Genomic DNA, 15,679 nt, shown 5'->3' on the forward strand with positions numbered 1-15,679 from the left:
GCTTTGACGAGCACGTGTGCTATACGCCGCTGTAATTTTACGTTCGGTTGCATAATGAGGCATCAAACATAATTACTTTTACGCACAATCGTGCGTTTCTTGAACTTAGTTCCACGGCTGAAGTGTAGGAAAGACTGGTAAAGGCTTTAAATTTTAATGTCCCATTTGCCGTGCATAAAGCTTGAGAGGTATCAGTATGAAAGCTGTAACACTTTGCCAACACTCTGCTTTAGATATATAAACTATAATAACATGGATCACAAGTGCACGGAATGAAGAAATAAATTTGCAAACGAAAAATTCGGTTTTCGAAGAGTTGGCTGAAAATGTATTATACAGAGTGCATCTTTGACACATATTTCAACAGAAGATGCCAATTCGGTTCGATTAAAAAGTTACAGGCTGTTAAAGATCATGTAATTTTCAGTTTTATCTCAGGAATGAGTTTATCGAATGGAATGATGTTTGGAATATAATTTTCAATGATGTGATGAATCTCTGAAAACGAAATTGCAATAATTTTTATTTTCCATTACTTACCACAAAAGTACCGGAAATTTAAAGAACTCAACTTTCAAAAATAACTCATATGCTCGCTTGTGAAAGTTGGAACACTTTGGAAAATAATAATAAAATAAAATAACAAATTTTCTTTTTAGATCTCATAACTTTATTATTAGGAGTTGAAAATAACAACCCCTTATAATTTTCCTTCAAAAATTGTTTTCGTAGGATAGATTTTCGAAAAATAGAATTCCCTTATAGTTTCTCATTTAATTCTGGATAAAAAGAGTCTCCTGCAAAATTCCGATACAGTCGATACTTTTCTCGGAATAAATAAAAACATACAAGCAGTTCTGGTCACTGTTCATTCCATTTCATCGTATAAGTGTTCCATAGAATGACTACTTCCCGCTAAAATACATGCATCAACTCTCTGCTTCCTAGACCTTCGTATACTGCTTGTAAGTTTTTAATTATTCCGAGGAAAGAATCGACTGAATCGAAATTTTACAATAGACTTTTTTTCTTTAGAATTGAATGGAAAATCATAAGAAAATTCTATTTTTCAAAAATCTATTCCACGAAAATTTTGAAGGAAAATCGTCATCAGGAGTTGTTATTTTCAACCCCTAATAAAAAGGTTATGAGATCTAAAAAAATTGTATGAGTAACATCTACTTAGTGCTTCATATTATGTATAGTTTTATGACTCAGTGTTTTTTAGAACCCGTAACAAAAATTAAAAACTGTCAACTCGTCATCGCCTTCCAAAGACTGTATCTTGGAAAGGAGATCGATTTCGAAAAAAAAATATAGGAACTACCCCTGCCTATTTTTATCGAGAAATCATCTTCTTAAGTCTTTCGCATTTGTTTACAGACACCCTGTATAGTCGTTAAAATAGACATACAAAATTTCGACCTTCCCCATATATTCGTAACAGTGTTCCATAGAATGACTACCTCCCTCAAAAATACATGCATCAACTCTCTGCCTCATAGACCTTTGTATACTGCTTGTAAGTTTTTATTTATTTCGATAAAAGTATCGACTGTATCGAAATTTTGCAAGAGATTCTTTTTCTCCAGAATTGAATGGGGAACCATAAGAGAATTTTAATTTTCAAAAATCTATTCCACGAAAATTTTGAAGGAAAATCATAAGGTTGTTATTTTCAACCCCTAATAAAAAAGTTATGAGATCTAAAGAAATTGTGTGAGTAACATCTACTTAGTGCTTCATATTATGTATAGTTTTATGACTCAGTGTTTTTCAGAACCCGTAAAAAAAATTAAAAACTGTCAACTCGTCATCGCCTTCCAAAGGCTGTATCTTGGAAGGGAGGTCGATTTGGAAAAAATTTCATAGAAACTACCCCTGCTTATTTTCATCGAGGAATCATCACCCTAAGTCCTCCGCATTTGTTTACAGACAGCCTGTATAGGTAAACAATACATTTCGATGACTATAATTAAATAAACTCGTTTCATTTGGCCTATTACGGTCGTCTTTTTTCGAGAAACTAATAATGCCATCAACTGCATTCCTCTATCTTCTTTTGTATTGGAATTATAGGCCAAAATTGAAATTTCAACTTTGGTCATTATCTCCGTTTCTCGATAAATGACGATCGTGATGTGCCATGCATTTTCCTCTATCTCGTTGAGTTGACAAAGTTGTAGTTCAGGTATCACCAATTTTCCCCACCCTGTACAAGTCGAAGATTCACCCTGTATATGAAAAAAAAATTTTCATCTAAATATTTTTGTATGACATAATTCTTATCATTATAACAGACTAAACTATTTATATACACACTGCATAGCTATACGCCGTTCTCGATGTTATCCAGATGCTAAGCAGTGGAAGCCTCCTGAGCCGGGGCCATAATTCAACCCTAACAAACTTACCTCATTCCTGCCGCGATAAATTTCCATCTTCGAGTACCACAAAGCATTTACATATCAAACAGCACTGCCGAGCGGGGGAATTTCCAGATGCACATGATTCGTGAAAGCGACATTATTCTGGAAAATCGCGGACGATATTTAGCCCCACATTCTCCCCTCCAACCCCCGGCGTTCTCGCCTTATCGGGAAAATCTACAAACCCAATTTCCCTCACAACGAATCGATCTGCCGAATTTCTCTCTCGCAGCGAACAGATAGATATCCCGGCCAAATCAACGCTTCGTAGAGCTTCGGACGTATATCTCCTCGTCAGGATCTTGCATCCCGTCCATATTTTATGAGAAGTCTCAGAAGAACTCCTTATCTCTACTGTTTCCAATCATTTCGGACTTATTTGACCCCGCTGCCCCGATAAATTGCCACTGAAGGGATGAAATATTCACGCCGTCTTACCAGGAGACGTTCTAATGGGTCCATCTAGTATACAGGGTGCTCGCTCGGTCGATAAGTCTCAGAAATTTGGGACTATGTCAATGATACTCACTTTGGCGTAATCGGATGTACTCATATCAGAAGAAAAAATTAGTTTTCACTGTATAGGGAGGTAAGAAAGTGTGAAACACGATGCAGTCCTGCTTTTTCAAAGGAGAATACCCAGTTTTTATATCATATTATTGTACCTACATAAAATAATAGTTATTTATGTACCAGGGAAGAAAAACTATCTATTACAGTCGAGCCTGCAAATTGTAGTCGAGGCGCAGCCAAGGATTTTTACCGAGGTGCATATTACATTTTTTCATCGACCACACATACCTTCAAGAAAGTGACAAGTTACTTCTATCTATCTATCACTATCTATTCTTGATGATACTGTACACTAACATTCAGACCACGTACCTAATTCACTGGAAAAATCTAGCTGATGTCGTAAAGTATCAATTTGACAACATCAAATCACAGTTATTGTCACAGGCACTAATGTTTTCATCAAATTCTGTATTCACAAAATTGATTCAATCGCCCCGAGATCTAATATATTTCTTAGCGATGAACAACCGGACGAAAAGTAAATCAGTACGAAAAGTGAATCAGTACGAAAAGTACTCTTTTCCAAGTTACCGGAAAATTTTATCTATAGAAAAAAACAAACTCAGAAAAATGTGAAATGATAAAATTGGATTCAATATGTCAGATTGACCTAATATTCACAACCCATTCAAAAAAGATTCAAAAACTGCATGGATGGCACTAATACAATCCTGGAATTTATGAATGAGACAGTGATTAACCAGATGATTTATGTTTTCTTCTGGTTTCCCGCATTCTCAACCAGAGCTTTCAAATGCATTTCATCGAAAAAGTATAGGGAATTCGGGGGAGTTGCACCCCTTTTCAATCTGAGGCCACTTAAGTTGTATCTGTAAATGGTAGCAACTCATATTTTTTATATCAGGCCCAAATACGTAACGATAGATAATAGTAGAGTGATGGTGAGATGAACATTTTGAGTACAGCAATTCGAGAGAGAGACTTGACCATAAGTTTGTTTATCAGGAAAAACATTGAAATAAAACAATTTCCAATGACCAACGATATTCTATGACAAGGTTTTCATCATCAGATGTATCAGCGTATGAAATACATATTTTCTATTTCAGAGTCACTCTCACTTATTTTGTGTTTTTACTTTTTTGAATCTTTTTATATTTTTTTATATATCTATTATTCAATTTTTTTTTTTTGAAGCAAACTATTATCTAAGCTCAGTGCGGGAAAGTTGGACCACTGATTGTGTCTCCCGACCATAGCATGGGTCAAGTCTCCCGCACTCCCTTTTATTATATTCAACAGATGTTTTTTTGAAACTTCTACAACTATTATTAAAAAGGCTCAGCGTTTATAAAACAATATTAATCAATGAGAGCAATAAAACTAAATACCACCTCGCAACTACTAAACTTTTTAGACAGTGTAACAAAGAAAAATTATTTAATTTCTTTCTTCCTAACAACAAAATCACGTTCATCCCTCTCATTCCCGAACTGTTCTGATGGCGGCCAAAATGGAGCTGCCACTAGTTGTGCCTGGTTACGAGTATGTCGCAAGCTATTTACGATACCGGTAGCGCGAAATTTGAATTGGAATTTTTGAAGTGGTTCAAGTCTCCTGCCTGAGCAAGTCTTCCGAACACCCCCTACTATTGCAACGTTTGTTGGATGTCCTATAATTAAAGCCCAAAATGAATTTAAAAAACTATTCTCGTCAGGCCTAAAATGTCCCAATTAAAATAAAGACAACCCACTATCGTATCCAACGGACAAAAAGTTCAGGGCATGTTATTTCTGAAAATGTACCTACTTATTGAAATTTCAAAGATCATTTCCAAAAATCGCGGTGTATTTCGGATCTCCTGTAGATCCTGTAGATCACTCGCACTATATAGTAGGATTCATTGAGCCTTTCTCATTGTTTCGGTATATTCTTTCCAATGTTTTGGCAAGGGATTACCTTGTTTTTAACCGGATAAGGAAGAAAACTGATGGTGATAGCCCAATGAATAATAAAAATTTTGCATGATCCATCATTTAACAGATCTCTCATTCTGTATTTCGGAACCTTATGCCAGATCGAGGAAAAACCTTCTGAACGTAATTCTAGAGCCGAGTATAAGTACCATATTTTGAATCAATCGGTACTGTATTTTTGAAATTGGAAAAATAATTTTTCTGGAAGCTAAACAACGTTGGTAGAATTCAGTATCTATAGATAGGTGTCCGCTCTGGCTATGAATGAAAAAAATTGCACAAAATCTGACCTCAGAGGTTTCCTAAGTTTGATTGAGTGGCTCGTGGCTCTCAATATCGAATAAAAAAATCGAACAAAAAACCGTTCAAGTACTTCCTACCGTTTCCCTTCTTCATAAACCGCAGACAGGGAGGAGCGTGTAGCACCCTTAATTTGTCAAATCCCGTATTACATGCATCGGTAAGTCAATTTCTGTTTGCCGCAGGCTCAGGCCTGCCAAACGGCACGAGCTTTTGCCATTCAAGTGAAGTTTAATCACAGTTTTCGATAATGCCTCGGGCACTTTTCTTATTTCATTAAATTATACCCCGCGTTTTCGTTTCAAGTTACTCGAACTCTTGGCTGAGCGAGGGCTGATTAATTGAGAAGTTATATCGAGAAGAGCTTTTCCCCCACAGCAGCGTCTCAGTTTTTCAGATTTCACTACCTTAACGTAACAATACGTGTTTGTTGTTTGGCGTTAGTTGGGTTTACTTCACGTGATCGATCGATCTTTAGTACCTCGAATTCAGCGATTTATTCTATCAAGAATATTACTTTATCAAGCTGAAATGGAAATTTTGTAATATCCCATTTTCAGCATGTCATGAAAAACATACAAAACTTGTGCCTTCAAAAAAAACAAAAAATATTTCCCACACGTAAATAGAAATTGTTACATATAGGCTACATGTTAAAGTCACCACTTACGAGAAACACACAACAACAACAAAATTATCAAACTAACAAAGCTCTACATATTTCTCTCCGTGTTGGATATTTTTGGTAAATATTATAATATGATCACTCTATCATATGTGGCGCTGATTTATCATCTAGTCTTCATCCTTTTGTTTCTGCACAAAGAGAAAGGGGGACGATATCGATAAACGTGATTTTTCCATGAGGCAAATAGAAACTGAACGCTGCCATTATTTCGGGGAGAATTCGGTTAATTGTTAATAATTAATTTGAAGAGCTCGTCAACTCTCCACCTCTTGTTTCATGAATAATTACGAAGAAGGCAAAGCAGCAGACTACCTTGGGAAATGAAGTTAATATGCAAGGCATGTCCAAACCAATTGAATCCTGAAACTTAGAGTCAGTTCATTCATTATTACATTATGCTCCCTGCTCTATTCATATTCCTATTCATGAGAGCTAAAACATGAAGGGTAGTCTCAGACAAGAAACGATGTTTTGCCTTAGTGTCTGGTATGAAGACTTACACTTTTTTTGGAGCTTTGTAGAATGAACTCAGACTCTAGGGAACATTGAAAGTTGTACGTTCAGGAGTCTTGGTCAATAATTTCATCAGAATTTGTTGTTGTTTTCTATCGAAGTGAGTTATTGAGATTAAAAAGATCTCTGGTAGTCCTACCAGAGGCTGAACCCTTATTTCCTAATGAAAAACTTCATTAAAACACCACTCTAAACTTTTCAACAAAGTTACGGATACGAAGGTACCAGGGCTTTAGTTGGCATATCTCAGACATTTTAAATCTGGGAAACAGGAAGGCAATGGAAGCAGGGTTATTTATTTTCACGAACCTTGATATAACTATTTCCCGTTAGTAATTTTTGTTGTCTTGTTGGACATGGGGTTAAAAAAACTTCCATTTCCACAGCAGTTGTTCAGTTCTGTTGCATAGCACATATTTTTTCAACTTATTACAGTTGATTTGAAGTGAATCGTCAAACGACTTTAGCAATTTGGTGAATGACTCGAGATACTACAGGTTCGGAGCTGTGATAATTGTGTAAAATTTGCAGAGATCTCTCTTATTTATATTTTCCCAAATCAACGTAAAGCTGCTAAAATATGAATGTTATGTAATGAAAAAATAAATGTTTTTATTTATTCCTAGGAGTAGTAATCGACATAGTCAATCATTTTTTCGTTTTCTTTCAGGTTAAAGTCATGCTCAGAGTATCAGACCCTACTGGAGCTTCACCTGGTGATTCGGGATGTTCAAATAGTTTCTTCAGTTTGGATAAGAGAAAGAAACAAGTGACCCTTATAGATCCTTCCTCTTGTGGTAACTCAGCGGCACCAGAAGATCGGAGGGTTGGGGTGGCAGCGCCAAAGATGTTTGCCTTCGATGCCATTTTCTCCCAAGATGACTCACAAGTAAGAACACCTTTTTCTACGAATATTTTCATAAGTATGAGCATTTCCGTCGGAGAAATTTTTTTTCTATATGTACTGGATTATTCGTTTGAGTATGGACGATTTATTGAGAATGTAAACTTTGAATAAACTCTGTTACAATGATTCATTTTTACTCCAAATCATAATGCTCGATCGTTTTAGGGATATTTGCTGCATTTTACTGCACTCAGTAGAATTGTTATTTATTCATTTTCAAAAACACATTTGTCCAAGATGTTGTCTTCTTGTCATAACTAGTTGACCACTGTTAAATGATAGTATTCGTCATTTTTCAATATCACCTCATTCAAATTATACAGGGTGAGTCTTTGACTCGTACAAATATTTAAACAATAGATTCTTGAGGTCAGAAGAAAGACTTTTTTCTCTTACCAGTTTTCCCAAATCGGCTCGGTTTGAAAGGTACAGGCTGTTGAAAAACCATAAAAAAATTTCTCATCTCACAAACGGATTCATCGAATGATATGAATTTCGGAATATAGTTTCTCATTTATTTGATGAATCTTTTTTGAACACAAGATATCATCCACGTCTTCCATTTTTCTCATTATAACCATTACGTACCATAAAAATACCAAAAATTCAAACAATCCAACTCTTGAAACTAAGTTGATCTAAGTTCTATCCTATGAATATTTGAACGTTTCGTAAAATAAAACTTTTCTTTATATTTTCTCGTATGATGCGCCGTTTTTGAGTAATTTGATGTTCAAAAATTGAAAAGTATCTGTGAAATTCGAAAAAGTAGATAATTTGGCTGAATACAATTCTGTTTAAAAGATCCACAGATCTTCTGTGTCACAGATTCAGCTAGTTATTCTGAAGGTTATTTTGTTTTTTCAGGGTTGGCACAGCACATTATGGAAACTTATAATCCCTATATCTTTTTATCAGGGCCGAATCGGAAAAAATGTTATAGGAAAAAAGTAATTCTTTTGACCTCAAGAATCTACTGCTGAAATATTTGTGTGAGTCCAAGACTCACCCTGTATAATAGGAAAGGTACCTCTTTTCCGATTCGTACCGGGTAGTTATTCATTGAGCACTACGATTTGAATTATGGCACAAAATTTGAGAATTTCCATCCGACGTATCTTCTCCATCGTGGACGCTGAACGCACAGCGAAGCAATATGGATACGCGATAAAAATTTAATATGCACGAGCATCGTCCGAAAAGTTATCGCATCCGAACTTTGATTACGTCTGCTCGCAAAATTTCGGAACAAAAAGCTTTTAATTTTCCAAATATTCGAGAGCGCAGAGAGGAACCGTGCGGATGCCAGAGCTATGATTTAATTAAGGAACATGCTGGTGGAATACCAACCCACAGTCGAATATTTCGGGTAGCAATGGATCAGGGTCGGTTTTCACGTCGGCTGAAACTCAAGCCAACAGAATGTCCATAACGCAGCCATTAAGAGTGTTTCAGAAGTATTCGTTGATATCTTAGTTAAATATTTGGACTCATGTCCAAATATTTAACTTCTCATGAAGAACTAGAAAGCCACAAGGTTAACTTTTTCAATACATTTACCTTTCTGGAGAGATCCGCCTAAAAACTTCATTATTGCTGAGGTCAAAATCATTTCACCCATCTCTATGACTAGAACCAAGGTCACATCGCACTCACCGCGCTCTGTGATCGGTGCCAAGTTGTCTTCTGTCAAATGTGGAGTCGAGGGGGAAGTGTTGCTCTGATGAGATCGAATAAGAGCGAAACTATGACTAGTTAGGTTCGGAAAGTTATATTCGTTGCTTCGATGGTTTTCTTGTGCCTGAATTTCATTTCGATAAAAGCTAGTTATTTCAAGGCATTCCTTTTGTTCCAGCCATAAACTGAAAGAAACAGTTCCTCCTAATTTTTCCAGAGACGGTTCTGCATCTCACTCAGGTATATCGTTAACACTGAAAAGTATATACAGTACAGTGTACGACTACTACTTGAAATTTGGGGGAAGGGTTCAGTCACTGGTTGGAATGAACTTTTATTGCCATTTTTATCGAGTCCCTAATGATTAACACGTAAAGCGTATACTCTCGATTCAGTTACAAAACAAATACGTACGGTTTTACGAGTTGAGCGGTCCACCTACCCCTTCATTAAATCAATTGAGGTTCCATAAACGTTATTTTTGTTTAGGTTGTTGTTGAACTACAGAGTTGGAAAATTCGGGGATTCAACAAACTAAAGAGACAATGGAACGTGTTTTTATATGGATATTGTTCGAAATCATGTGATTTGAAGCAATTTCCCCGTTTAGATTTTTCGAGATTTACGAAATCTTTAGCAACTTGAGCAATTTGTTTGTGTGGCCTTATTGACTTATACTTTTGGTATTGGGAATTTTATGAACCTATGTAGAACGAGGATATTAGGTACAGTGAAAATTAATCAGAATGCCGAATGCATCTTGAAAAGCCAATGGAAATAACTAGTTTCACCTTTTATGGATTCTCTTTCGTTGAAGTTTGAAACTCAAGATTATTTTGAATTGAAAATCATTTTTATTCATGCTACAAAAATCACTTTTATTATGGAATCCATACCGTAGGTTAGGGTGACTTGGGACGATTGTTGAATTCAACTCGTCATATTTTCAAAACGGTGACCTATTTTTATCTAAAAAAGAGGTTCGAATATGCTCAATGACTCAGACTATTGATTAGGATATATAGCATGCGTCAAAATTCGTATTTAAATTTTGAAAAAAATAATACATACTTGTCCCAAGTCACCCACCGATTTGGGGGGCTTGGGACACAATTTAAAAATCTGAGGATTTCTTAACTCTCAAATGAAATAGGTGACTTGGAACGGTGTACAGTTTCGGAAAATTAGAATTTGTGATTATATAGTTGAAATTCGGTAGGGAAATTGAATGATAAACCCCTATTACAGCGGAAGTAAATATATTGCAACTCAAATGTAAAAAGCAAAACATGGAAACTTTGATTACTTTCATTCTTTGGTGATTTCTTTGTGGAAATAACGTAAATAATAATATCCTGCGAAAAATCGGCATATTTCCTACTACCAATGCGCCGCTTGTATCTGTTTGGCATTGTCCCAAATCACCCTATGAATTAACAAAATAAATGAATTAGATCCGTGTTGCCGTTTGATTTGTAAACAACCTTGTTTCATGACATATCTAATATCCCAATATCTCACGTATCCAGAAAAAAAAATACACATGCACAAAGTGGAACACATGTACAGGACACTAGAAAGTATAAGGGCCATAAAAAAACGCGCTTTTTCTCTCCTGAATTCGTTAATTTTTCCTGTCAATTCAAACGCTTTGGTCACGGCAAACTCAACAGGAATTAATTGTTAAACTAACCGAAAAGACTCTACACCATCTTATAAGTTTGTCCCTTCACTCATAAATGGTAAGAAACAAAGAAATCTGCAAGGGCGGTAATTGTCCCAAGTGACAGAACTGTCCCAAGTCACCCGGATATACCGGTACACTGGAAATTTTTTTTTCACTTTTTCTGTTTTCAGAGTATTTACAATATGTGTAATTATTCAAATTCTTCCAGAAATAATAAACAAATAAGATCATCATCTCAACAGTTTTTCAATGATATAGGTACTTTTCTAATATTTTCTAACATTGAACATAAAGTTAATCAAGCAGAAAAGTTCTTCTCCCAATAATATCCACTATGTCTAATACAGAAGCATTTCAGTTGATGATCAGCCTGACATAAACAGATTTATACGAAGGTTGTGCTAACTGAGATACAATCGTATTGGTCCATTTCAATCAAAAGCGAATTGATCTGCATATAGTAGGTATAAACCGATGCAATCGAGTTTCGGTTTCGCCAAAATTCTAGACAAACATTTGTTAATAATTATTCGATGGCATTGGAAACCAAATCATCAATATCCCATCAACTTCTCGTCGTGTTCATTCCGCAGGCAAACTGATTCAAGGTGACCATATTGAATACATGACGATAGTGCACCTTCTACAGGGTGCGAGTTTCAAAGGGCTAGAAAAAATAGTAGAACCAAACATAATTTCAATGTCAAAATATTTTATTACTCAACATATTCTCCTCTTAATTGGATACATTTATTACAGTGAACCTGTAACGTCTCTAGACCTTTCAAAAAAAATGTTTCTTCTTGCACTGCAAACCAGACCTCCACAACTTTTATTACCTCCTCGTTAGAAGAAAATTTACGACCTTTTAAACTTTTTTTCAGTTGAGGAAAGCGATGATAGTCGGATGGAGCCAAATCTGGTGATAAGGGGGGTGTTCTAGTAATTCAAACCCTAAATCACGAATTTTTTCCATGACAACATGAGATTTGTGTGCAGGGGCGTTGTCCTGCAAAAACAAAACACCTTTGGATAGCTTTCCGCGTCTTTTCTCTTTAATTTTTTCCCATTGAGTGGTCAGTAATGACGAATAGTAATCTCCGGTTATTGTTCTACCAAAAAATCAATCATAATTGCTCCATGGCAATCCGAAAAAACTGAAGCAAGAACTTTTCCAGCAGATTTTTGGACACGAAACCTCTTAGGTCTTGGAGAACCAGAGTGTCGCCATTCCATCGATTGTTGCTTTGTATCTAGACCGTAAAAATGTACCCAAGTCTCATCCATAGGTGAGAGACGTAAGAAGAAAATCGAATCATTCTCCCTGTTATAACGTCTGTTTCGTTTTCAAAATTCCATCCCTTACATTATAGACAATTCGAAAAAGTTTCATTTCTGAATGTCATAAACTTAACGAAGATAATTTTCATTATTTCAATACATTAAAAAATCACGATCAAAATTCTTCGTAAAACTTGTATAGAGGGAGGAAAATTTATTGTATGAATACGAGGGGATTTATGGAAACCGAACAACGAGTGACCAATCAAATGAACGCGCGTAGGTGATAAACCGAAGTATTTTATTGAGTTCCCAAAGAAATATCCCTGCACAAAGTGCCGCCGTACTCTAAACTGAAAAGTGGCGCAACTTTTCAATACCGAATTCGACAAATGCAAGGAAATGACACTTCGACAGGTCCTCGAAGAATGGAAACGGCAACGGGAAAACGGAAACGCAGAAAGGAAAGTTTTGAGAATTCCCGTCTGCCCAGACAGAGACGCGACATAAACCGACAATTCGGGCCTTCGATAAGAAAGGGTATCGCTTTTAAAGAACGACACGTATGTGTAGCTCGTACGACCACAAGAACGGCGGTTTAAAAGGCGATAAGGAGGATGTGCGAAATAAAATTTTATTCTGGAGGAAAGTCCCCAAACCGCCACTAAAGAGAATCGGAGTTGAGAGTGTTTCAACGAAAGAAATCTGGAATCTTGAAAAGATTGAACACGACTTTTACATTTGTATCCCTCGTGGCGTACGATTGGCTTCAGGGACGGACTCAGGGTCGTTTCGATGGCTTCATAAATACTATAACTATAAGGATAAGGACCGTCCCCATCTCACGAACAATCATTCGGGATGATTACCTACTATAATAGGTTTTTTTTCGGTTGATCGAAATTCTCTGCAATTATAGGAATTTATTTGACCTTCGCACAATAATATGCAAGTTCCACAATTTGCATCGAAAATGGGCTATATTATACTAATCATTCCCTCAATTTCACTGGAACAAAACATGAAATTCCGCATTCGATATATTGGAAAAACTTAACAACTATTTAATTAAATTCAATTACATATTTGCAAACTCTGGCGATCCGACATCACTCTATATGGGAATATTGATTTAATTAAATACCAAATTTGGTAGAGAAATGAAAAGCTCCATTTTTTTCGTAATTATGCTGCGGTATAACGTTTCACTTGATGACCGCAAATCATTTATATTGTTGAGTATTTGCATCATCAATTGGATGCCAAATTGTTTCAATCAATCTTTGAAATTATATACAGGATATTTTTGAAGGTGGATCTTCTACTCTCAGAAGATAGAACTGGACAAAATTAATCGTTTTTAAAAATAACCTTTACAGAACTTTCAAGATTGAAGAGCCATCGATAATCAAAAAATGTAGACGTGAAATGACTTGGATCGTATATTTTTCTTATCATTTTTTCTCTTTGGTGATTAAAATTTTTCATCCGCTGACCGAACAAACTCACATTGGGAAACAACAGTTCGGAAAAAATTTGTAGCCATTAGTTCAATATGTCCGCGCAGTGTTTTTGGACGTCAAAAGTGGATAAAATAGGGCAGCATCACTTCAACCATGGTACATTCAATACCATACCTACAATGTTCACCAACCTTTCACGATACACCAGAATCATATTCGATTTCCATGCGTAATTCTTTCTTGTATTATTCCTTAGAGGTTATTTTGAAGAACGATTCAATGAACGAAGTGAACTTCAAAGAAAAACAACTCAAAATACGGAGTCTTCATAAATTCTTGGAACATCGCAGTTTTAGAAATATTATGTTCGGAAATAAAATTTTTCTCAATTGAAATTCCATATTTGTTAGTATGGAGCGGCAAAAAATCATTCGAAACCCTGCGATTTGGCAAGCATTTCTGAAGACCCTGTATTAAATTGCACTGCATAAACACAAAATGAAATTTGTGAACCCAAATTCATGAAAACATTTACAGTTAACCTTCTACAATCCTTGTTTCAAAATGGCGGAGGGGATAGGTACAGCAGAAAGCGTACATTTTTGGTTTTAAATCAGCGCTATATTGTCCGTTCTACTTAAAAGTCTCAGTCTCAGTATTTACGTATTTTATCACAATGTCGAATCACTTCGTCGAAAATATGTGACGAACATAATTGACGCTTATACAGACAGATTGAAAGCATAGCAAATCTAGTTATTAACATGGATATTACAAGCGATCAGTTTTTAAATATATTTATTATTGCTATGGAAGAAAATTGAATTATTGACACGCAATATGCAGTAGCTTGAGGGTTGGAGGTGACTTAATGTTGGTTATCTTCTTCGGCTAAAGGTTGAAGACGTTACATCAGTTGTAAATTTCCAAAAAAAATCAACCCGAAGATGAAATGCATCTGATACAATGGTAGGGAATAGGTATCTATCGAAGAAATTAACGGATAATAACAATAATATTAAATTCTCCAACAAAAAATCATTTTGCATCAATGGAATTCAAAATAATTAAAGGAAGTTTCAAGGCAAGAGGAACTTCACCTTCAAACAATAATTTCACATGAATTAACAAACAAGAAGACAACAGGATTGTGTTTATGGCTGTTTATTTTTAATACTTTGATATAATAATGACAATTATGTATTTATTGATTCCTTGAGACATTTACAATGTATAGAACAAGTCAGATGAAAAATAGAAAAATTAATCTTCTGAAACTTAGTCTACGATTACATTAATCGAAAATCCCATAGTAACTTTTCACATTCGTTCAACCTAAAATAAAATTCTCAACTGCCACCATTTTTTTGAGTCGCTCAATAGAAGGAAATTCATTCTCTTCGTTCAAAATCTTTCTGATTATGGAAACATTCAGCTTGAATATAAGTCGTTTAGATTCAAATGAAACATTATATAAATTCACTTACATTGCATATGTTCGCTACCTGATAGGTATATTCTGATATATTGTAGATATCAGAATATCAGGGTTACCTATAGGTACTTGTTGAATCAGCGGTCCTAAATTTCAATAGCACTTCCTGAAACCCTGTCTTCTACCTTTTTCAATCACTTTCGCCATTTCTGTAATATTAATTGATATCAGTTGTGGCAACGGCGTTATGACATTAACGACATCAGGGCCAACCTACTACGTTCTAGTTACAAATACTTGAGAAAATTATTTCATGGCCAACCGAGTGCTAAAATAAAAGTGAATGCAGTATAAATATTAGTGGTCATTATTTTAGTCCTAAAATGGATAGTTTTTCAAATTCATTGAAATGTTTCCATAAAAATTAAGAGAACCCGATAGGTTATCCAACATACAGAGTTATCGACCGATCAAGCTTTGTTATCTCACACTGTATATTTAATGTCCTCTTATGAAAATCCGATAATTTCAGCCACCAAGCAGCTCCGGGCCTGGCTCTAAGATAGACATAAAATGCCGGAGGGGTGCATTGCGACGCAGGGCGTCTGAAATAATAAATTACACTGCAATTTTATTCATTAAGGACGCATTTCTGGAACGGCTCGTGGGCTTTCCGAACGAATCGCAAGCTTTTTATTCGAGTGATATCAAATTGGCCGTGGAAAATCGTTCCGGAAATAAATCTGGCTGGGAAATAAAGGAAAAATTGATAATGCACTTTGCTGA

General features: G+C 35.6%; 1 protein-coding gene across 2 annotated transcripts in view; it reads left to right on the forward strand.

Moving 5' to 3' along the window:
• LOC123309359 (kinesin-like protein CG14535) overlaps positions 1–15,679 on the forward strand; it is a 397,934-nt gene that overhangs the window by 346,917 nt on the left and 35,338 nt on the right. For both annotated transcript variants that reach the window (XM_044892442.1, XM_044892441.1), the window contains exon 6: positions 7,114–7,332. In XM_044892442.1, coding sequence (XP_044748377.1) covers positions 7,114–7,332 — 219 coding nt within the window. The remainder of the gene's footprint in view (positions 1–7,113; positions 7,333–15,679) is intronic.

This window comes from Coccinella septempunctata, chromosome 3 (assembly GCF_907165205.1).
Source record: "Coccinella septempunctata chromosome 3, icCocSept1.1, whole genome shotgun sequence".
Lineage (NCBI taxonomy): Eukaryota > Metazoa > Arthropoda > Insecta > Coleoptera > Coccinellidae > Coccinella > Coccinella septempunctata.